The sequence below is a fragment of the Camelina sativa genome, chromosome 5 (assembly GCF_030686135.1).
Source record: "Camelina sativa cultivar CO46 ecotype springtype chromosome 5, ASM3068613v1".
Lineage (NCBI taxonomy): Eukaryota > Viridiplantae > Streptophyta > Magnoliopsida > Brassicales > Brassicaceae > Camelina > Camelina sativa.
Window position 1 is genome coordinate 20,654,220 of NC_141884.1, and position 22,956 is coordinate 20,677,175.

General features: G+C 34.6%; 1 protein-coding gene, 2 long non-coding RNA genes, 1 other non-coding gene and 1 pseudogene across 7 annotated transcripts; 3 read left to right on the top strand and 2 right to left on the bottom strand.

Moving 5' to 3' along the window:
- Nucleotides 1-301: 301 nt before the first annotated feature.
- Nucleotides 302-1,388, bottom strand: LOC147944092 (uncharacterized; annotated as a pseudogene). The gene has a single exon (XR_015558576.1). The product of XR_015558576.1 is annotated as an uncharacterized LOC147944092 (transcript).
- A 4,887-nt stretch (nt 1,389-6,275) lies between these two features.
- TRNAL-UAA (transfer RNA leucine (anticodon UAA)) lies at nt 6,276-6,359 on the bottom strand. The gene has a single exon. It is a non-coding gene; the product is annotated as a tRNA-Leu (tRNA).
- A 413-nt stretch (nt 6,360-6,772) lies between these two features.
- Nucleotides 6,773-10,224, top strand: LOC147944093 (uncharacterized). Its single transcript, XR_015557241.1, has 4 exons — nt 6,773-6,927; nt 7,024-7,178; nt 7,279-7,352; nt 7,586-10,224. It is a non-coding gene; the product is annotated as an uncharacterized LOC147944093 (long non-coding RNA).
- Nucleotides 10,225-10,644: 420 nt separating this feature from the next.
- LOC147944094 (uncharacterized) lies at nt 10,645-12,028 on the top strand. 2 transcript variants are annotated; one of them, XR_015557243.1, is made up of 4 exons: nt 10,645-10,785; nt 10,882-11,036; nt 11,137-11,210; nt 11,444-12,028. It is a non-coding gene; the product is annotated as an uncharacterized LOC147944094 (long non-coding RNA). The 2 variants fall into 2 exon arrangements; XR_015557242.1 differs by having other exon boundaries at nt 11,137-12,028.
- Nucleotides 12,029-14,629: 2,601 nt separating this feature from the next.
- On the top strand, nt 14,630-20,484 carry LOC104787065 (homeobox-leucine zipper protein HDG3-like). 2 transcript variants are annotated; one of them, XM_010512567.3, is made up of 13 exons: nt 14,630-14,856; nt 15,050-15,148; nt 16,576-16,843; nt 16,972-17,089; nt 17,491-17,679; nt 17,844-18,263; nt 18,341-18,442; nt 18,568-18,765; nt 18,843-19,035; nt 19,139-19,398; nt 19,494-19,583; nt 19,664-20,037; nt 20,139-20,484. In XM_010512567.3, exons 3-13 carry the CDS (start codon nt 16,602-16,604, stop codon nt 20,149-20,151), a joined length of 2,199 nt encoding a protein of 732 aa, XP_010510869.1. In that variant the 5' UTR covers nt 14,630-14,856; nt 15,050-15,148; nt 16,576-16,601; the 3' UTR covers nt 20,152-20,484. The 2 variants fall into 2 exon arrangements, with proteins under 2 accessions (XP_010510869.1, XP_010510870.1); XM_010512568.3 differs by having other exon boundaries at nt 14,645-14,856; nt 19,670-20,037.
- The last annotated feature ends 2,472 nt before the right edge of the window (nt 20,485-22,956 follow it).

Genomic DNA, 22,956 nt, shown 5'->3' on the forward strand with positions numbered 1-22,956 from the left:
AACTAGTAATTAATAATGTAGCATCCACAACATTAAAATGTAACAATGGATATTTGTTGGTCACTAAGAAAATCGTCATTAATAAATTTTTGTTAAAAGTATCTTGTTTTTGATTTACGAATATAGACAACATTTTCATGAAAGAATGTAGATAAGAACTTTTTATTAGTTAGCATTTTTATGACACATCAAAACCAACTTTTGACCAGCCGGCTTTTCCGGTTAACTGGATTCCCTAACCGCCGGAAATAGCCAAGTAGATGTGAGAATCCGATCCCCAAGAAGAAGAAACAAAAGAGACTGAACAAAATCAAAATCAATTTTTTTATGAAGCTGGTAACCCAAGACAATGTTCAGTTGTTTGCTTGTATGCCAAGAAAAGATATAACAAAGATAATCACAAAAGCAAAACAAATAATAATGGAATAGTTAAAAGTTAAAAGAAATCTCAAATCAGATCAAGAAACTCAATGTTTCCTCTTTGTTATCTCTTTCTTCACCCTCTATTGTTTCCTCTTTAACACCATCGTCATCCTTAGCTTTTTCTCCATTGTCCTCCTTCTCTTCTTCTTTTTCATCTTCAACTTTCGCCTCTCTACCTTGTTCTTCACTTTTGATCTCCTTGTCATCGTCCTCCTCGCCGTTCATTTTATATTTTTCGTTTCTTCTTCTCCTCCTCCTTTAGATCTCTTCTCTTCCTCAGAAACCAATTATCAGGATGCTTAAAGAACAAATACATATGAGTCCATTCTCTCACTTCTAAATCTCTTAACCTCGTCTCATCTTCATCATCCATTACCATCCGTCTTTCCTCTTCATCTCCGATCACAAGTAACAAACGCGTCACCGGTAATTTCATCTCAGTAGCGATCTTCTCCTTCAAGTCCTTGACCGTCGCATCCTCACTCACGTCCGTATCTATGAAAGTTCCCGTTATCATCTCCACACTCACCTTCATTGTTTGATCTCTTTCCACTAATCTTATGATTTTGGAATGTAAAGACAAATACAGTGATATCTTCTTTTCTACTGTTTCTTTGTTTTATTTTGTTTTTTGGCTTTTGTTTTTTTTTTGGCAATGGTTTTATGGTATTAAGTTAAGATCTTGCTCTGTATGAAAACATGAACTAACCAAACACAAAGCATGCGGGTTTCGTATCCGACCAAAAAAAAAAGAGCATGCGGGTATCGTTTCAATTCAATATCGGATATTGTTTTTGATTTTATGGAAATTATCTTAGTATATTGTTTAATTACGACCTTACTTGAAGAGGATCTTGATTAATTTCAATTTCTTTGCGGATATTTTGCAACTAAATTAAAAAAAAAAATTGACTAAGTAGGATTCTTCCACAAAATCTATCTCCTCAAGTTTAGGGAACTAATTAACAAAAAAAAAAACAAAATTTAGGGAACTATATATGTTGATCAACTTCAAAGACTTTTTTATTGTTTTGGTTATAGGGGCTTAAAATTTATAAATTTATATTTAGGATTAATTTACGTCTAATCTTATATAATATGAGAAGGTTTTCTCCTAACTTTGCATAACACGACGACATTTGGCAGCGTATATTTTCAACACATGTCCTCACTTCTAAATTATTAAATTCTTTTAATTCATTTTTCTCAAAATTACATATATTATTTTTCATATTCACTAAATTTAAATGATATTTCTGTACTAAAAATTATATTGACATTTATGCTATGTCCTTTTAGTAATTATATGTAGATATCATTATTAATATTTTATATAATTACCATAACATTATAATTTTGCAAATAAAAAAGAATTAAATATTAATATATGAGAAGGTTTCTCCTAACTTTGCATAACACGACGACATTTGGCAGCGTATATTTTCAACACCTGTCCTCACTTCTCAATTATTAAATTCTTTTAATTCATTTTTCTCAAAATTACATACATTATTTTTCATATTCACTAAATTTAAATGATATTTTTGTACTAAAAATATATATTGACATTTATGCAATGTCCTTTTAGTAATTATATGTAGATATCATTTATCATTGTTTTATATAATTAGCATAACATTATTTTCGTTCCCCCCCGTAAGATCAATATCACAACTAATGAGGTCTTTATTTTGCAAATAAGAAAGAATTAAATATATATATTAATATATGAGAAGGTTTTCTCCTAACTTTGCATAACACGACGATATTTGGCAGCGTATATTTTTCAACACCTGTCCTCACTTCTCAATTATTAAATTCTTTTAATTCATTCTCTCAAAATTACATACATTATTTTTCATATTCACTAAATTTAAATGATATTCCTGTACTTAAAAATATTTGACATGCAATGTCCTTTTAGTAATTATATGTAGATATCATTTATCAATATTTTATATAATTACCATAACATTATAATTTTGCAAATAAGAAAGAATTAAATATTAATATTATAATTTTGGACAAAACAAATTTCTGATAATCAAAGACTTAAATATTAATATCATAATTTTGGAAAAATATAATGTGATGGTTATTAAATTCTTTACTAATTTCAACCTATAAAAATATTATACTATTATAATAATTATTTGTTGAAAAATAATATAATATTTGTTTCACAGTTTTTGTACCAAAATATCAAATCAATTTATACTAAAATAATTTCAAGATATAAAACAATATGCTATTTTATTTTTCTTTAATAGTAATCATTAACATAATTTATTGCATATTATTTCTTTAAAATGTAATTCCCATGATGTTTGAAAAAATTTAAAAACAAATCTTTCAAGATATGAATACACTTTAATGTATTAATTGCAATACAATTTGTATTTTACAAAAAAAAAAACACAGACAAACCTATGGTATATTTATTCTTTGAAAAGTAACCATAACTCCCATGATGTTTGACCAAAAAAAAAATTGAAAACCTCTCATACTACTACAAATTTATCTATAAAAAATATTCATCAAACATCATATTCTACCTCTCACATAATTTTCTGAATTTTGTAATATTTAACTTTTTCCTTTGTGTGATACTTGTAGGTTTTGAAATAAATAAGTTGAATCAAAATTTTGGAGCATATATAGAAGTGAACATTTGAAATGTGGTTATTCATTAGAAAGAGTTAGATGAAGAAGGCCTTAGGAACATAAAATATTCTCACTTGTAAATATTGTTTTGAATGCCTATTTTGTATATCAATATTGTAATTTGTTTTTCTTTTGATCAATTTGATAAATTTTTAATATAAAAACTAGATTAGGACCCGTGGTGTACCACATGGCAAAATTATTTATAACTAAAATATTTAAATTATAAGTTGTATTTGTTGGTCAAAAATATATTATTATTATATAATAATTGTTAAATAAACCATATAATACCGCAATATAATTTATTTTTTACATAATATTTATTTAATCAATTTAATTAGATACATATATTCTCTGATACTGACAGTGTTTACAAAATAATGAAATGATATTTTTTAATTTATATAAATATCGATAAACCCGTCCCGCTATATAACCCCGTCCCGAGATATTTTAACTCACACTATATCATCTTCATTTTAAATATTTATTGTGTATATACGGTATAATATTTATCATATTTAACTTTTTAAAAGTTTTAAATATTTTCATATTTAACCTTTTAAAAGTCTTTAAAATAAAGAACCGGAATAATCCAAATACAAGTTTTTAAAGTTTGAATGTCTGATAATCAAGGTTTCTACTCATTTGTATTCAGAATCATTTTGGTCTCTTTTATAGTATGACTCTAAACCGTTGCCCAATTTTTTGAGACGATGTGGGATATTGTACCCGTATTTTTTATTCATCTATTGAGTAATATATATCCGTTTTTAAAATTTTGTATTACATCATATGCAGCAAAAAATTACATTTTTTATTAACTAAATGTATTATAGAATAATTCAAGGTAATATAAATATAAATTCAAATAAAAATGAAAGAGAATCATATATTTATGTTTGAATGAGGTAGAAAGATTTCCTAATTTTTTTAAAATCTTACCTATAATTAATTTTGAAGTTTTGTTAACTAATATTAAAGTCAATGCATTAAATGTAAAAACTTTCCAAAAAGTATTTTTGAACAAAAACTGCAGCAAAATTACTAGTATAGATTTTAGAACATAATTCATAAACCCTAATAGATTTTATATCTTAGTCACAATATTTATGTTACTTATTACCATGCTATATTTTATACAAGTGTGTTTGTATGTATTACCCACCAAAATGAGTTTAAACAAATATTAACTGTTTCGAATACTATTACCTTAAATTTGTTCTTTAATGTTACAACTGTGTTTGTATGTATTTATTAACTTTCTTTCTTTCCATGGTTATCTATTTTATTTAATAGGTTATGACTTCTGATGAGAAAGGTTTTGCGATGGCAGGATTTAGAGACGAGGAAGGTTTGGACGTCTAGGTGATATATATCTCATGATATGGGGTTCCAAAGCCATGTGATTCTTCCGAATTCGGTTTTTATTTTCTTACACAATTTAGTCTTAATTATTTTCTTAAAATATAATTTTCATCTAATTTCTCTTCTCATATGTTCTATTATTTTTCCTAGCCATGATCGATTGTTGATGATGTGATGATAGTGCTTACCCGCAAGCAGAACAAGACAATGGGATTTGACCATGTGTGCAAGTTTCATTAATACGCATTTAACAAGACTCACCTCTACCACGTGCTTATCAAGTTGAATGATCCAAAGATCACCCTAAGCTAATCCCAATTGCATTCTAGAGAGAGAGACGAAGGGAAAGGGAGAGAAAAGCAATGTCTTGGAGAAGTAGGAAAGATTTGAGTTATCTCTTCGTCCCTCCATCACATGATTTAAAAAAAAAAACATAGAAAAAAAAAGATTATATGGCGAACAATTATTTTATGTTCTCTTAGGTTATGAAGTTAAAACTAAAAAAAGTAACTCAATAATACGATGATATGTTTTTACTCTTTTTCGTTGATCATTTTGAGTATAATACAACATATATATATATATTATTTTTAAACAGAAAAGTATAACACAGAAAAATAAAATTTTATGTGATATATATAATAATATATCAATATATATTAATAACATTTATTTACTCAATTCTAAACTAAAATTCAGTTTGCATTTAGTATGTTCAATAGATATAAACTACGTGATAAAATTATAGAAATATCTAACAGCGAATTTTTTTTCCAAATGCAATTAATCAAGAAACACAAAGTATTCTACTTCTAGAACACAAATGCATTTGAAGTCATTTGTATAATTAGTTAAGATTAAAATATTTTATTTCTAAAAAATTCAAATTATAATAAGAAATTTTTTTAAGCATGTGTGAAGCATGCTGGTAATATATAAATATCAAAATTATTTATGCTACCTTTAGTTATCTAATTAATGAAATTAATTTCACAAAGAATGAAGGAAGAGCATGAGTTTCAGCTCAAGAAGAGGTTATTCGAGAAATTCAAGCTACTGTCTCGTCCTTCTTGGAGGTGTCTGGTTTTAGAAGATATTGATGTTTTATAGATTATGTTAAAAGCGGACAAACTAACACATAATGTCCATACTCATCCGCATTTTATTTTAAACGTAATCAATATTCTTTTTTTCTAACATAAAAAATGCTTATCAAAACATGAAGAGTTCTATATATTATAGGATACAAACTAAATATTTTAAACTAACCTTTCATATTAACATAAATTTTCAGTTTAATGCTTAACTAATCAATAGTCATTCATTTTAAGTGACTGAGAATACTTATTTAAAAACAAAACAAATAACAAACATAAGATAATTTATCGACACACAAAATATAAATTTTAAAATATTTTAATAAATTTAAAATATATTAAAATTATTATAAAATTATCTGACGCGATGTTTACTTCTAGTTATTACATATGTTTATGATTATAAGTATTTTTAATAAATTGGGGGAGGATTTACCTCCCGTTCTTCTACCCAGGAAAAATTATACTTCTAATTATTACATCAAAATTCTTTACGGAAAGTAACATAAGTACGGTAAATCACTCTGGTTTTTATTATGTAATCATCATCAGAAGTTTATCCAAACGAACAGAAATAATAATATCCTCATAAAATTTTGTACCTAAACAATAATTTCTATGGCTCACTACTTAGCCCTCGACGTTAACTTTATGATGACTTGGGCTTATTTATGGGATCTTCTCTATAATTTTTTTTTTGACAAAAAAAAAAAGAATAAATGTCAGAAGTGGGGTTTGAACCCACGCCCTCGTAAGAGGACCAGAACTTAAGTCTGGCGCCTTAGACCACTCGGCCATCCTGACATTTCCATATTAGTTAGAGGTTTTGCTTACTAAGTAAAACTAACTGTGTATTACACTATATCACACATGCATCTTAAATGTACAGAAGGGATATAACTTATATATCACTAGGTTGAGTCTCGTGCGTTATATATATATATATATATATATATATATATAGTTATATATTTTTCTTTTGTGGTTAAAAATCATTAGGATTTGGTTAACAATTTTTTCGAGTGACGATGTGAAGAATTTACTAACAAAGTTTATTTGTGTAACGCCTGTGTCCCAAAGAAAAGTGGAAGAACCGATCAATTTATGTGAAATCATGAAATTGCCCGGTTTGGTTTAAGTTCACCCGGTTTAGAGCAGGTTTTGGGAAACCCTAAGTGATATATTTATAATGAAATGGACGCCTCTTCTCTCTAATTGGTCGTGGCTGTTATTCAATACTTGTGTTGAGAGGAAGAAAGAGATATAGAGAGAGGAGAGAGCCTATTGTGGTGTGAAGGAGATTAAAGGAGAAGGAGCAGAATCGTTAGGGTTTGGGAAGAAACAGTTTCGATATATCAAATCGTTGTCAAAGGTAACGAAATTTGGTAGTGTTATTCTCAAGCCTTTCATCGTCATTCTCCTTTTTACAGAAGTGGATTTGGATTTAAACTCGATGAGTTATGTGCAGTTTCGTGAGACACGTTTTCTCAGACGCGAGTTGGAATCATCGGGGATTGTAACTGAGATCGTGGTCTTGTCTGGTTTCTGATCGGCACGAGATTTTGTGGGAAGCTTCGTGACGTCTCGGACTAGCTTTTCATCGGAGGGATTTGATAGTTAACGGTTGGTTTTTATTTTAGGGTTTCGTCTTTAAGACTGTTCTTTTCTAATGTTTCTGTCCAGTTTCGCTATAAGTCGTTTTTGGTTGTGTGGCTTGTTGTAGGGAATTGCTGGGCTGTTTCAGACGTTAGGAGAGTCTCAACTGGTTATATTCGTTGTTATAATCAGTTTGATAAGGTGAGTGCGTGACCATGAGCTTATCTAAGCGATTGGGTTGTATAACTTGTTTTGTGTGAAGTTGTGTAGGTGTGATGAATGTGTTATTGGATGTTCTGTTCAATGTCTGCTTTGTTATGTTTTATTTGTGGTTGTACTCTTGATTTGCTTGTGTGTATAGCTCGTAGATGGGAGGATCGTCTCACTGGGTATTTCTGGTAATACTCACGCATCTCATTGTGTTTGTGGTGCAGGTATTGTGTAGTGTGGAATCATGGCGATGAGGAGGAGGATGATCTAGGGTCTCGGTTGTGTGTTGTTGGACTTGGTTATATTGTTTATGTTGGAACCTTGGATAGAGTTATGCTAGGTTGATGGATAGAATGCTTAGGAATGTTATTGCATTGATGATGTGTTGGTTCTGTATGTTGGTATGTTTCCGCTGTGCATATTGGTTGTTATCGGTTTAATGAGGAATTGTGGTTTGGGTGGTTTAATTAAGTAGTATGAGATGCTTAATTATGTATTGTACTTATTTTAAAAAAAAACGGGACCAGTTGTTTTAATTTGGTATCAGAGCCCTTACGGTACTAGGATGGTTAAATGGATGGTTTAAAGCGGTTTAGGAATTTAATTGGTTGAATTATCTTCCTATTGTTTGATGCATGATGATGTGTGATGGAATTGATTATGAGTAGTTAGTCAATTTGTATGTGGTATGGAGTCCTAGTATCATCCTCTTCGAGCCTTCAATGAGATTCCACTGTAAGTTGTTTTATTTGTTGTTAGTTGTATAGTGTTTTTAGCTTCTGTACGGGAGGTGCAGTTGGCTATTGACAAGTTGTTGGAAATTGGTGGATCACGCCGGTATCGGGAAATACCGTTGGCGGTGATTTGTGAAAGTGGATATGTTGGAAAGGGATTTCCAAGAAGTTAAGTTGGAGACTTACTTCGCCTAGAGTGGCTGGAGTGCCACTATTTAACAAGATGAGGTGGTGTTCGGAGTCCGAAATTTTCGTGAAGCGGTGGTGTTGAGAGAAGTTTCCCGAAATAGAATTTACTATAAGTGGAAAGTTTCCAAAAGAGGGAAGTTTTAAAAATGGAAAGTTTTATGGAAGTTAGAATTTGTCAATTTTTAGCGGTGTGTGCCTTGGAGGGGCTTGTGCGGCCTTTGTGGCGGAATTTTGAGTTAGTATGTGCCCGTGTGTGGCGGTCTTCTGAGACATTGTGTGGCCGATGTGCTTACTGGTGTTGTTGGAGGTCCAGCAGGTTCTGTGAGTGTGGTAACAGGTTTTGCTCAGACCGAGATGACCTTATTGCAGATTTAATAAGATGATTAGTTCTTATGAAATTTTGACGAGGGATGGGTTAAGGGATTATGTGATTCTAGGAGTGGGAAGTTTCCATAAATAGAAAGTTTCTAAATATGGAAAGTGTTTAGGGAGATAAAGCTTTGCTGTTTATGGAAAGTGTCGTTGCAAAGGAAAAATAAAAAGTTCCAGAAAAGGGAAGTTTCCATAAATATAAAGTTCTATGAATAGATAGGACTTGACTATTTTTGGAAAGGGGATGTGGAATGCCTGGAGTGGCGGGAATGTTTAGAGGTTGACCTGAAGAGTGGTCACAGATGAGATGATCAGTTCTCATGGATTTTTGATTGGTGATGTCAGGGTGCTACGAGATGTGCGGGTTCTAAAAATGAGAAGTTTTATGAATAGTTAAAGCTTGCCTATTTACGAAAAGTGCGATTGCAAATAAATAGAAAGTTTTATGAATAGTTAGAACTTGTCTATTTATGGAAAGGGTGTGTGCAAACACCCAAATGGTTGAGATGTTTTGAGTTGGCCTGAAGAGTGGTCATGGTGGTGGTGATATTCTGGTGAGAGAATATGGTGATTGGTAGAGCATTGCGATGTTTTACGTGAATCACATGAGGTAGTTCCCGTCGGGAGATGCTTATTGACGTTAGGACTTGTTTGCTCACGTGGAGATGATTAGTTCTCCAGAGGAGATGATTAGTTCTCCTGTGGAGATGATTAGTTCTCCTGAGGGGATGATTAGTTCCCCTGGTGCACCGCGGGCTTGACGGGTTGCGACTCTGAGGGCGGCAGAGGAGATGATTAGTTCTCCTAGGGGATGATTAGTTCCCCGGAGGGGATGAGTAGTTCCCCTGGTACCGAGATCTCAAGGGTGACGATCCGAGAGTGAGACGGTATGGCTCGAGGACGACGGTCTGAGAGTGCAGGCGGTGCAGTTCGAAGGTTGCAACCTAAGAATGTATGAGTGAGAGAGCAAACAATGTCTAGAACGTGGTTATGAGCGTAGTGACTGGATGTAGACCTCGGAGGTCGGGATTGATCTCGTGTTTTGGGTTGTCTTGACTAGTGGGGCCAGGGTTATGTGGACCGTTGGGTCATATGGATGTGCGGGCTGTTACGACAGTTGCACGGAAAACCTTTACTGACGGTATTCAGTCCAGTCGGGGAATGTGCGGGCCGTAGTGACGGTTGCACGGAGGTCCTTGGTGGAGGGACAATGTTCTCAGATTCGAGGACGAATCTTTTGTTAGAGGGGGAGAATTGTAACGCCCGTGTCCCAAAGAAAAGTGGAAGAACCGATCAATTTATGTGAAATCATGAAATTGCCCGGTTTGGTTTAAGTTCACCCGGTTTAGAGCAGGTTTTGGGAAACCCTAAGTGATATATTTATAATGAAATGGACGCCTCTTCTCTCTATTTGATCGTGGCTGTTATTCAATACTTGTGTTGAGAGGAAGAAAGAGATATAGAGAGAGGAGAGAGCCTATTGTGGTGTGAAGGAGATTAAAGGAGAAGGAGCAGAATCGTTAGGGTTTGGGAAGAAACAGTTTCGATATATCAAATCGTTGTCAAAGGTAACGAAATTTGGTAGTGTTATTCTCAAGCCTTTCATCGTCATTCTCCTTTTTACAGAAGTGGATTTGGATTTAAATGTACAGAAGGGATATAACTTATATATCACTAGGTTGAGTCTCGTGCGTTATATATATATATATATATATATATAGTTATATATTTTTCTTTTGTGGTTAAAAATCATTAGGATTTGGTTAACAATTTTTTCGAGTGACGATGTGAAGAATTTACTAACAAAGTTTATTTGTGTAACGCCTGTGTCCCAAAGAAAAGTGGAAGAACCGATCAATTTATGTGAAATCATGAAATTGCCCGGTTTGGTTTAAGTTCACCCGGTTTAGAGCAGGTTTTGGGAAACCCTAAGTGATATATTTATAATGAAATGGACGCCTCTTCTCTCTAATTGGTCGTGGCTGTTATTCAATACTTGTGTTGAGAGGAAGAAAGAGATATAGAGAGAGGAGAGAGCCTATTGTGGTGTGAAGGAGATTAAAGGAGAAGGAGCAGAATCGTTAGGGTTTGGGAAGAAACAGTTTCGATATATCAAATCGTTGTCAAAGGTAACGAAATTTGGTAGTGTTATTCTCAAGCCTTTCATCGTCATTCTCCTTTTTACAGAAGTGGATTTGGATTTAAACTCGATGAGTTATGTGCAGTTTCGTGAGACACGTTTTCTCAGACGCGAGTTGGAACCATCGGAGATTGTAACTGAGATCGTGGTCTCGTCTGGTTTCCGATCGGCACGAGATTTTGTGGGAAGCTTCGTGACGTCTCGGACTAGCTGTTCATCAGAGGGATTTGATAGTTAACGGTTGGTTTTTATTTTAGGGTTTCGTCTTTAAGACTGTTCTTTTCTAATGTTTCTGTCCAGTTTCGCTATAAGTCGTTTTTGGTTATGTGGCTTGTTGTAGGGAATTGCTGGGCTGTTTCAGACGTTAGGAGAGTCTCAACTGGTTATATTCGTTGTTATAATCAGTTTGATAAGGTGAGTGCGTGACCATGAGCTTATCTAAGCGATTGGGTTGTATAACTTGTTTTGTGTGAAGTTGTGTAGGTGTGATGAATGTGTTATTGGATGTTCTGTTCAATGTCTGGTTTGTTATGTTTTATTTGTGGTTGTACTCTTGATTTGCTTGTGTGTATAGCTCGTAGATGGGAGGATCGTCTCACTGGGTATTTCTGGTAATACTCACGCATCTCATTGTGTTTGTGGTGCAGGTATTGTGTAGTGTGGAATCATGGCGATGAGGAGGAGGATGATCTAGGGTCTCGGTTGTGTGTTGTTGGACTTGGTTATATTGTTTATGTTGGAACCTTGGATAGAGTTATGCTAGGTTGATGGATAGAATGCTTAGGAATGTTATTGCATTGATGATGTGTTGGTTCTGTATGTTGGTATGTTTCCGCTGTGCATATTGGTTGTTATCGGTTTAATGAGGAATTGTGGTTTGGGTGGTTTAATTAAGTAGTATGAGATGCTTAATTATGTATTGTACTTATTTTTTTAAAAAAACGGGTCCGGTTGTTTTAATTGCAGATCAATTGGTGACAGCTTGTCCTGTGGGAAGGTTGTTAAAGGGTGGGGACCAGGGTTTGAGGAACGCCTGGTGCACCAATAACCTACTGTGGATTTGGATGAATAGTTCCATTTGCCCAGTGAAGGGTTAGGATCGATGCCCTGCAGGGCCAGCTTGGGGTCCGTTTGGGCGGCTAGCAGTGAGGCTAGCGGGCTAGCAGTGAGGCTAGTGGGGTCCACGGGACGGGTTGTCACAATTTGTATGGAGAGACTTTGTTTTATGAAGTTATTAGAGGTTTGTAATTGTTTTATTTGTATTGATTAACTATATATATAGTTAATTTTAAATGATTAGCTTTGTAACATCCCAGTTTCTTAATTTTAGAAATTGGTCGACTTGGTTTAAGTTCACCGATTTGATTTGAGTTGCCAGTTTAGTTGGTTTTGAAAAAAATCCTAATAAGTGTTTTATAAGTCTTGACACCTTCTCCTTGTTGCTGTTATTGCTGATTTCGTGCTTGGGATGTGAATAAAGCAAAGAGAGAGCAAGAGAGAGAAGTTTGGCATGGTGTGAAGGAGATTAATGAGAAATCAGAATCGTCAGGATATGGTAGGAAAATGATTCTACATAGCAAACCGTTGAAAAGTTTCATGAGGTGCTTCGTCTCAAACGCGAATTGAAAGCAGCAGGGATTGTAAGTGTGATCGTGGACTCGTCTGTTATCCGATCGACTGAGATTTTGTGGGAAGCTTCCTGACGTCTAGGGCTAGCTTTACACCGGAGGGATTTGGAAGTTAACAGGTGTTTTTGGGCTGTTGCAGATGCAAGGAGAGTATCTCCTAATTGTATTTGTTGTTTGAATCACCTTGATAGGGTAATCTGTAACATGGGATCATTGCAATAAGGAGGAGGATGATTTAGGGTCTCGGTTTTGTGATGTTGGTTTTTTGTGTTTGTATGTTGGAACTTGGTTTAGAAGCATGTTAGGTTAATGGTTTATACTGATTGTAATTGATATGGTATTTATATTAAATTGGAGTTTGTTTGGTTTGTCTTCCGTTGTGCATGTTAATTTGTTGTTGGTTTATTCTTTGTGTTGTAATTAAGTATTATGGAGTATTTAATTATATTATTATTATTATAAAAAAGGGTTGGGTTGTTTCAGTATAATATCAGAGCCCTTACGATTCTATAGCTGATTAATGGATGGTTTAGAGCAGTTTAAAGAATTGAATTGGTTGAACTATTTTCATGGCGCATAATGTTGTGAAACTGTTGCTTGATTATGAGTAGTTAGTCAATTTGCATGTGGTATGAAGTCCTAGTATCATCCATCCTCTTCGAGCCTTCAAAGAGATTCCACGGTTAGTCTCTGTTCGGGGAAGTGCAGATGACTAATGGAAAGTTGTTTGGAAGTGGTGAATCACGCAGGTATTAGGATATACATTAACGATGATTCGTGAAAGTGGATGTTTTGGAGTGTAGCCTGGGAGTGGCCAAGGCGGAGGTGATGTTCCGGGAGGGAATATGGTTGTCGGTAGGACATTGTGATGATGTATATGTGGTTTCCAAAAATGGAAAATTTTATGAATATTTAGGATTTGTCTATTTCTGTGAACACGCAAAGTGGTTGGGAGGTTTTAGAGTGTGGCCTGAGGGTGGCTAGGGTGGTGGTGAAGTTCCGGGATGGAATATGGTGGTTGGTAGGACAAAACGATGTTTCACGCGGATAACGGGGGGTTGTCATGGTTGGGGAAATGATTATAAATGTTATGACCATTGCTAAAAGGGCGGCCCGGGGGGGGTCCTGAACAACTCATGAGGAGATGAGGGTTCTCTTGAGGGGACAGGGGACCAATAACATCAAACTAATCAGTGAGTTTTTTTTAAAACTTATATTTTTTTTATTAATGGGTCCTCCCGAAAATAGATTTAGGTCTGAAAAATACTAAACATCCACAATTACGAAACAGAAAGATTTTTCCGGTGATCAACAACAAAAAGCGAGGTTGAATCTGGGAGGTTAAACGGAGGTAGCGAACCAGATCTACTAATACCGTCGAATACAAGGGCAACAACTTTTTGACTGCCATTGGATCGGGTTCTTTACCTGGATAATTCAGATCCTGTCTCTCAACCGTTACTAGTGACGAGCCTGACTCGCCACAAGCCTCTTGGAATAGACCATTTAGCCGACACTCAGCCACCCATGAATATCGAATCCCCTACCTAGCAAAACGATATAATTAAATTTTTAAAATTAAAAATTTAAGCAATTATCTTAAGTTTGACTATTATGATTATTTTTTCGGTCAAATGTTCATTAGAAGGTAAGATAGCTAAAAGGGATTGTATGACCGACGACTAGAATTTGTAGCTTAATCTTTGTGTTTATCTTGTGTCAGTCATTATTGACTAGATTGATTAATATTATGTATCTTCTAACATACAAAATATAATTGATGGCAAATATGTATAATTTTTTAGATATAAAACTAAAATGACAAGAAAGTTTTAAAAATAATTTATGATCATTGTTACTATGAATTTTAAATCTAAAAAGTTAAATAATATTACATTTTTTCTCTTAGGCTCATACCATATATATAAGCATTATATTTTTATAGAAATCATGGTTTCTCAAGAGTAAAAATTCAAAAAGGACTCAAATTGAAAATACCAAAAAGGTTAAAAATATTTCATTTCAAATTGAGACTGAATTTTATCTTTTAATAGAGAAAAAACTAAATTATGCTATTTACTTATTTAATTACTATTATGTAATAATATAAATCATATATGAAAAACCAATTACATTGTGACACATGGACAAAAAGATAGAAGCATCTTTGTTTTTTTCTCTTTTCTTTTTCTGACGTTATCTTTTGCTTCTCTTTCCTTCGAGAGTGTAGGATAAAGCAAGTGTCTCCGTCCCGACCTATAAATATGTGTCACTATAACCCATTAAATTCACTTGCACTCTCACCACCTCCGACGCACCTCAAAACCGCTTCGTAAAACCATTAGTTGATTTCCGACCAAGCCCCTATTTCCTAGCTATAGATACTATCCTATTTTTCATCGACAAACATAATATACCTACCATTCATTCATGTATGTCTTAGATTTCATCATTTTTCATTTGACTGATTTTATACCATTCTATTATGTTCTGATCAAATCTGTCGTAGTTGTATCTATTATATACATCAAATGATGATCTGGTTTCTTATGATGTATCTTGCTTTTGGGACCGTGTTTTGTTTATAGATTTAAAACTTTTTTCCTTATTCCTTTTCGTTTGTAGAAAAAAAGATGGAGAGATAGATCTAGCGAACAAAGGAACAATAAGCTTAAAAAGATTTGATCTTTTTGAGTTTATTTACACAGCCAAAACCTTTTAAAGGTAACACTCATTCTTTCGTTGTCTTTTTTTTTTTTTTTTTGTTTATGTTTGTGTTCTTAGTTATATACAATGTTGAAGAAAGTGCTAGGCGTTAGATTTGCGGTGATCCAACGCCTAGCGTTTAGAACGCTTAATAGGAATCTAGGCGATTTCTAACGGTTTAGACGTTTACGCCATAAACCATTATATATATATATATATGATATTATAATATAATTATACAAAAATATGTATAAGAAGAATGAAAAAATTCAATTGTAAAAAAAATAGACAAAAACATTATTTCAATTAATTTTAAACAACATATTAAACATTTATAATTATGTTTATAGAAGTAAAACTTATAAATATTAAATTTGTGTAATTATTTTTTTTTAAAATATACTGAAATAGCGATACTACAATTTTAAACGGTTAAAGCGGTTATCTAGACGATAATATAGCGTTTAGCGCCTAGACGGGGCAGAGGCGGACGCCTAAAACACTTTTAAGAACACTAATATAATAACAAAATGATAACAAAATACAACAATGATAACAAAATATAATGGGAAAATTTTAATACATCATATAAATTTGTTTTTTGTTGCTGGTCGGTATATATACATATATGATACCATGCCTTTTCTGCCCCTTGTACAAAACTTGATTATATTTCTAAAGGAAAAAAGATAAATTTCAGTGCTAGAACTTTGTAAACATACAAATAAATCTAATAATTTTACTTTTTATTTTTTTATTAAAGTCAAAGTAATTTAATCATATTATTTGATATTCTTATGGTCATTTTATTAGCTTTAACAAGCTTTTAAAAGAAAAAATTTATGCCGCGACTGTGACTCTTGAACTAGTTTTGGAGAATTCATAGTGTTGAACTCTGGTGAAATCGGTCGCACAGATGGTACTTTAACCAGTTGACTAAAGACACTTCCCGGATAGAACTTCTTTTAATTCATTAATTTGTTTGTGTCAATTATTTGTTCATCTGCTGACTATGATGTCTGATGCATTATTATTATTATTATTTTTTTTGTCTTTGATTTCTACTGGTGGTTTTTTTATTCCAACAATCACCCTCAATAACTTTTCTAATTTTTGTTTGTCTGTTAACCTTCTAACAAGATCTGTCAAAAAAAAGTATTTTGACTTTGAAAAGCGAAGTTTTTGTTTTAATCAATTTAGTGAAAGGGAGAGTGTGTGTCTGACTGACTGTGTCTAAATCAAAAAAAAAAAAAAAAAAAAAAAAACCAATTTCATAAAGAAATCCTTTTGATTCTTATCATTTTAAGGACAAAGGAAAACATAAAGAAACCTTTTTCCACAAGCCCTATTTTCTATATCTAATGAGTTCTTGTAATTTGATATCCCTCTACTATGATTTTAATTTGTTGTAAATTCATTTTCGTTTTTACAACTATGATGATTAGATCTTCCAGAAATCGAAAGAGCAAAAATGTCCGAGTCAAACATGGTACCAGTGGGTAACAATGGAGACACTGATAACAAGGAGAACAATGTCATGAACAACACTGATGGTGGAGCTTGTGTTGGAGCTGGTAGTGGAGCTGAAGAAATCGACAGTGCAAAGACTGTAAGTGACAATCGTGAAGAAGCAATGGGAAGCAGTGAAGGTCCCCCTCGTAAGAAAAAAAAACGCAATCGTCACAGCCAATATCAGATTCAGGAGATGGAAGCGTAATTTTCTTCTTCTTTTATTTTTTTTTATATAACTCAGCTTATAATATTATCTAGCTAGATCAATAATAAATTAAATATAATCATTTCTCTCTTTCTTTCTTTTTTTTTTATTTTGTGTTGATTAGTTTCTTCAGAGAGTGTCCTCACCCAGATGACAAACAAAGAACGGTTCTTGGCCGTCAATTGGGTTTAAAACCTATTCAGATTAAATTCTGGTTCCAGAACAAACGCACTCAAAACAAGGTACATACACATATTTAATGAATTTGTTACCATCTCACACATTGTATATTTGTATCTAATGTATCTATATAGACATATGATTGGTTGAGATTGTGATTCCTCATAACTACTGTATATGTTGAATTAGAAATCTAGTTTTTAAGATATTAGGGTTATCTGACTTCGTAAGAGAATATTATATCGTTTTGAAACGTGTGAGACACACATTACTAAACGTTAGGTCAAGCAATTTTCACATGTACTTATCTTCCTTAAGTACGTAATGTTCTTTTTTCACTTAAAAACCAAAAAAACTTCATTACTTTTGTTGCTTCGTATCCTAAGATAGGGACTTAGTTGGTTAATTATTTAGTTTGAAATATAATTAAGAACCTTTTTTTGTTTTTGTTTTTGTTTTGCAGAATCATCAAGAACATTGTGAGAACATAGGACTTCGGTCATTGAACAAGAAGCTTAGCTCTGAAAACCAACGGTTCCGAGAAGCTGTTTTTTTAGCCTTGTGCCCTAAGTGTGGAGGCCAAACTGCAATTGGCGAAATGTGCTCGGAAGAACATCAGCTTCGGATCCAAAACGCTCGGCTAACTGACGAGGTACTAGATCTTAACACACACACACACACTGACCACTACAATTTACATATCGTTAAACACATATATTAGAGAAGTTATTTATAATAAATGACGCATACATATTACATATAGAAATTATTAAACAAGTTGTATTTCTTGTTTTTTTTTTTGGGTTCTGTATATAGATCAATGAATTGACTGCTCTGGCGGAAAGTTTTACCCGAAAAATGGTAATGTCTCCTCGGCCTTTTCATCGTCCTCCAACTTTCGAGTTCAGGGCGGGATCATCTACTGGAAGAGAATTGTATGGAAATGGAGGAAACCTCTCTAGGGGAATCACTGGACCGGCAGATGCTGATAAGCCAATGATCAAAGAGTTGGCAATTGAATCCATGGAGGAGCTATTGTTGATGGCTCAAGTGGATGAACCACTGTGGATTGGAGGAGTTAATGGCACTAGCCTAGCTTTGAACTGGAATGAATACGAAAGGACGTTTCGGATGGGTCTCGGGCCTAGACTTAGCGGGTTTAGAATCGAGGCATCCAGGGAAACCGCGCTCGTGCCAATGAATCCTACTGGCGTTGTTGAGATGCTCATGCAAGCGGTAAATTGAATTCATATAACTATATCAGATTATATGATCCTAACTAATCCTTTAAGTAGCGATTTATATATTGGCAGAATCTGTGGTCGACAATGTTTGTCGGAATGGTTGGTAGAGCCGTGACTCATGAAAAACTTTTGCCTGATGTTACTGGAAACTTCAATGGAGCTCTCCAAATCGTAATTCTTCTACTTTACTTATTTATTTATACATTTGATATAATCTACGTACAGGGGAGTTCTAAAAAAAAAGTAAAACCATATTTGATGTAATATATATAACCAATGTTGTTCTTTATCCATAGATGAGTGCTGAGTACCAAGATCTTTCGCCGCTAGTCCCAACCCGCGAAAGCTACTTTGTCCGCTACTGTAAACAGCGAGATAATTTGTGGGCGGTGGTGGATGTTTCCATCGACCATTTCGTTACAAATATCCACACGAAATGTCGCCGCAGACCCTCTGGATGCTTGATTCAAGAAATCCCTAATGGTTACTCTAAGGTAACCTATTGTCTCATTATGGTTATTTAGTGTATGGTTTCATACATTAATAATTGTTTTTGCTGGTTTGGAAAAAGGTAACATGGGTTGAGCATGTGGAAGTAGATGACAGAGAAGCATATCAAAACATATTCAAGCACTTCGTCAGTACTGGTCAAGCTTTTGCTGCTAACCGCTGGGTTGCAACATTGGAACGCCGGTGCGAGAGGATTGCTGGCAATAACATCATGACTACAGAGTTTCAATCCGTGGATTCGGCTGATCGCCTTGGTATTTTTTTTTTACTTCACAAAGAAATGTGTTTTTTTTTTTTTTTTTGGGGCAAAGTGTTTCTTTTTATTAACGATTCTGAGAGTTTTGTGATTTGGTGCAGCGCTAACGGACCATGGAAAGATGAGCATCCTGAAACTAGCTGAGCGGGTTGCAAGAAGCTTCTTTATTGGGCTGACTAATTCGATGGGGACTCCAATTTCTGGTGTAGGAGGAAAGGGTATCAGAGTGATGAAAATGAAGAACCTGAATGGTCCAGGAAGGCCTCCTGGTGTCGTTATTTCTGCATCCACTTCGTTTTGGGTTCCTTGTCCTCCTACGATTGTCTTTGACTTCCTCAGAAATGAGAATCATCGAGCCAATGTATACTTATAATTTAGGACAAGACTTCTCTTATTTTTTTTTCTTTTCTTTCAGTGACTTCCTTATGTAACATGTTTTGAGATATGTATCTGCAGTGGGATGCCCTCTGCAATGGATGGATTGTGCAGAAGATATCAGAGATTGCAAATGGGAGAGACAGCAGGAACTGTGCAACTCTACTCAAGGTAAAGATCTAAGTTGTGTGTTTAATTTTGAGAATGCATTCTTTTTTTTTTTTTTTAATCTTTTGGTATGTTTGTTTTAGTTACAGAATAAAAGCACTTGCCAGATGAACAAGATGATAATTCAAGAGACCTTTACTGATCCAACAGCTTCATTTGTGATCTATGCGCCTGTTGATACGGCATCAATAGAAGGTCTTCTCAATTTAGGTACAGACCCTGACTATGTGGCTCTCCTGCCTTCCGGTTTTGCTATTCTGCCGGATGGTATGGGTGATCAGCCTGGAGGAAACGGAGGAGGATCACTCCTGACCGTTTCCCTCCAGATGCTCGTTGAAGAAGTTTCTTTGGCTAAGCTGAGTATTAGCTCTGCTAGATCCGTTGAGAACCTGATTCGTGCAACCGTGATGAGGATCAAAGATTTGTTTCCTTTCAATATTGCAACACCCTCAACTCGGTAATCTATTGAATCTATTTCATAAACAAACTTAGTACTTATCGAATACTTGCTACACAATTAAGGTGCTGATGACGTTTTTGTTTTGTCTTTTTTTACAGGAACGTAAGCTAAATGGAAGATTGAATCAAGGAAGAAAGAGGGAGACTGGTTGTGTGGAAGATCGGTGGAGAGCTTCAATAGGGGAGGAGTCAAGAACGAACCCCAAAGAGATTTGTTCTTTATGAGGTTCCGGATTTGACTTGCCCTGAAATATATTTATTCAAGATGGAAAAAAAAAAAAAAAACAATTTTATCATTTTCAGTTGAGTCTTATGTTTCCTTGTCATTGCGGGAACCTTTTGTTATTTCAGTTGAGTCTTTTGTTTTCTTGTTGGAACCTATTATGAAGTTTTCGAGTACTCTTTTTCTCTATTTGAGTTTCAAATTTGGTTTTTATTTTCCTAATGTTGGCTTTAGATCTTCTATAGTATGGATGTTTCTTTTGTACTACTTTTGTTGTCTATTTCTGGAGTTTGGTTTGTCATAAGTTCACACCTTTTCTTCCCAAAGACTCTATCTGTTCTGCAAGAGAGTTTTTGGCTGTTGGCTATGGTCTTCGATGGACCAGACCCAACCAGACTAAACAAAATCTGAGCTGATGAAACCCGATCTTGGCTTGTGATTTGTCAAGAAGACCCAGTGTAAACTCTTTTTTGGTGAGGTGACTTGTAAATACGTTCAAATTAACTTCATTTTATTTCAAACAAGAACACACATGATGTTGGTATGAAAAACAACAATAATCCAGCCGAAAGGTTCAAAATTTTCCCAATAAAAAAACAAATTTTTTTTTTTTTTGAATAAAATGTAAAATTTATTCGAAAAAAGTAGTGTTTACATCAATTGCAGCTTGTAGTTAAATACTTTGTGAGCTAAAGAAACTTTAGATTACAAATTTGAAAAGAAAGCCTATGTTTGAGTGATTAGCGTGAATCCAGCCACCGCTCCATACAGCCTGCAAGCTTTCCACTCGGATGAATCGAAAGCAGCCTGTTCCGGATTTGTCGGTCAAGTTGTTTGATGAGCTGAGCAGAGGGCACCGGTGGTTCCCCATGACGACATCTGTTACGTTCTTGCCAAAGCGTGTATACCGTGACTTGGAAAGCATAGCGTAGTAAAAACAGAGTGGTAGGTCCCAAGGATGCATCCGTGAGGAGTGTCAAGTTGCCATCCCAGTCGGTGGTGAACTTCTGCAGAAGTAACTTAAACATCAAACCTTCCCAGACTTCTGTCGAGAAAGTGCATGTGAAGAAAAGATGATTGCGGGTTTCTTGCGGTGAACGATAGAGGGAGCAGGAGTGATCGATCCGTGAGCTCCAGTGTTGCATACGATCTCCTGTTGTTAGACGGTTGAGGGCGGTTAACCAGACTATAAATGAGTACTTAGGAGTAGCTTGTAAATTTTGCTTTGAATTGATCTCATGTGCCTCTCCATAGAACCAGATCGGGTTTCATCAGCTCAGATTTTGCGAATAGTCTCAAGAGTTGTTTCCAGTTGATTCAGGTGTTCCACTCGGTGGTGTCGTTGGTGATGCATGAGAGCCTCCGCAATAGTGGCGTGGAGACCAATCCCCATATCAATAGTGCCTCTCGGTCCTGCAATGCTGAATAAACATCCCAATGGCGACCAGTTGTCATGCCAGAAGGATGTGTGAGCTCCATTCTTAACTTCATACCTTACAAAATCAGTAGCAGAGGCACGATATTTAAGCATCTTTCTCCACATCCACGAACCGGTAGTGGAATCACTACAAGAATAGTTGTGTATAGTCACGATTTTATTTGTAGGTATAACTCATTTTTCGTAGCAAAAAAATATTTGTTACTAATTTGCCACAAAATAATTTAGTAATTATTTGGTAGTAGCAAATTTTCCATCTGTCACTAATTGTGGTAATTTGCTACCAATTTGATACAAGATAATTTGTAACAATTAGTTACAAATAGCCATACCATTCCATAGCTACTTTGTTACAGTTGGATACCCAAGGTTTTGTCTTAAACTTGTTATCATTTGTTACGCAATGCGTGTAACTAATTAGCTACAATTACCTTCGGGTTCATCGTAATGCCTTGCTTCAATTTGCCTCGGGTATTTGTAGGAAAGTTGCTTCTATTAGCTACAATATTGATAGTAATTGGTATATACATAGTATATAATGCAGAATAATTTTTGAAAGAGATCATGTGTGATCGTAAAGAAGTAGACTTCAAAGCAATGTATATATTATATACTAGAGTCATAAACGGTGATATATATATATGTATATAGATATATTTTTTTAATTAATATTAAAACTCCCAAATGGGCTGGGCCTTGGCCTATTTCAATTCGGATCCAGTACAAAATTAGGGTTTACAGAAAAACGAAATAGAGCAGCCGCCGGCTAGAGGCGAGCCACCTGACCCCCTACAACCCTCCCGGTGTGCACAACTTCCGACAACTGGCATCGAAGTTGGCAGTTCCTGCCCTAGCAAACCGCCAAAACTCAGATCTATCCCCTCCTTTAACCACCAGACCACCATTGAAACAGAGGAGCCGAGAAGCTCCGGCGATAACCCACTGGCGTCCTCAAACAAGGGGCCTTTACACCGGATCTTCTTCTCCGTTTACCGGAGCCATAACTACACCAAAAAGAGAGAACCAAGCCACCACTGTCGGTAGTAGAGGACCTTTGCTCACTCTTGGATCTTCTTCGTTCAGTTAAGCACAGATTACAAAAGAAAAAAAGAAGAAAAAACGAGATCTACTTTTTTGTGAACAGGAGAGATAAGAGAGAGAATGGAGGAACGATTGTCCGAAAAATTCATTTTTGCTAATTCATTCTTATTTGGATCAATGGTGATATTTATAAATGAATGTTGAGCTTTCTCTAC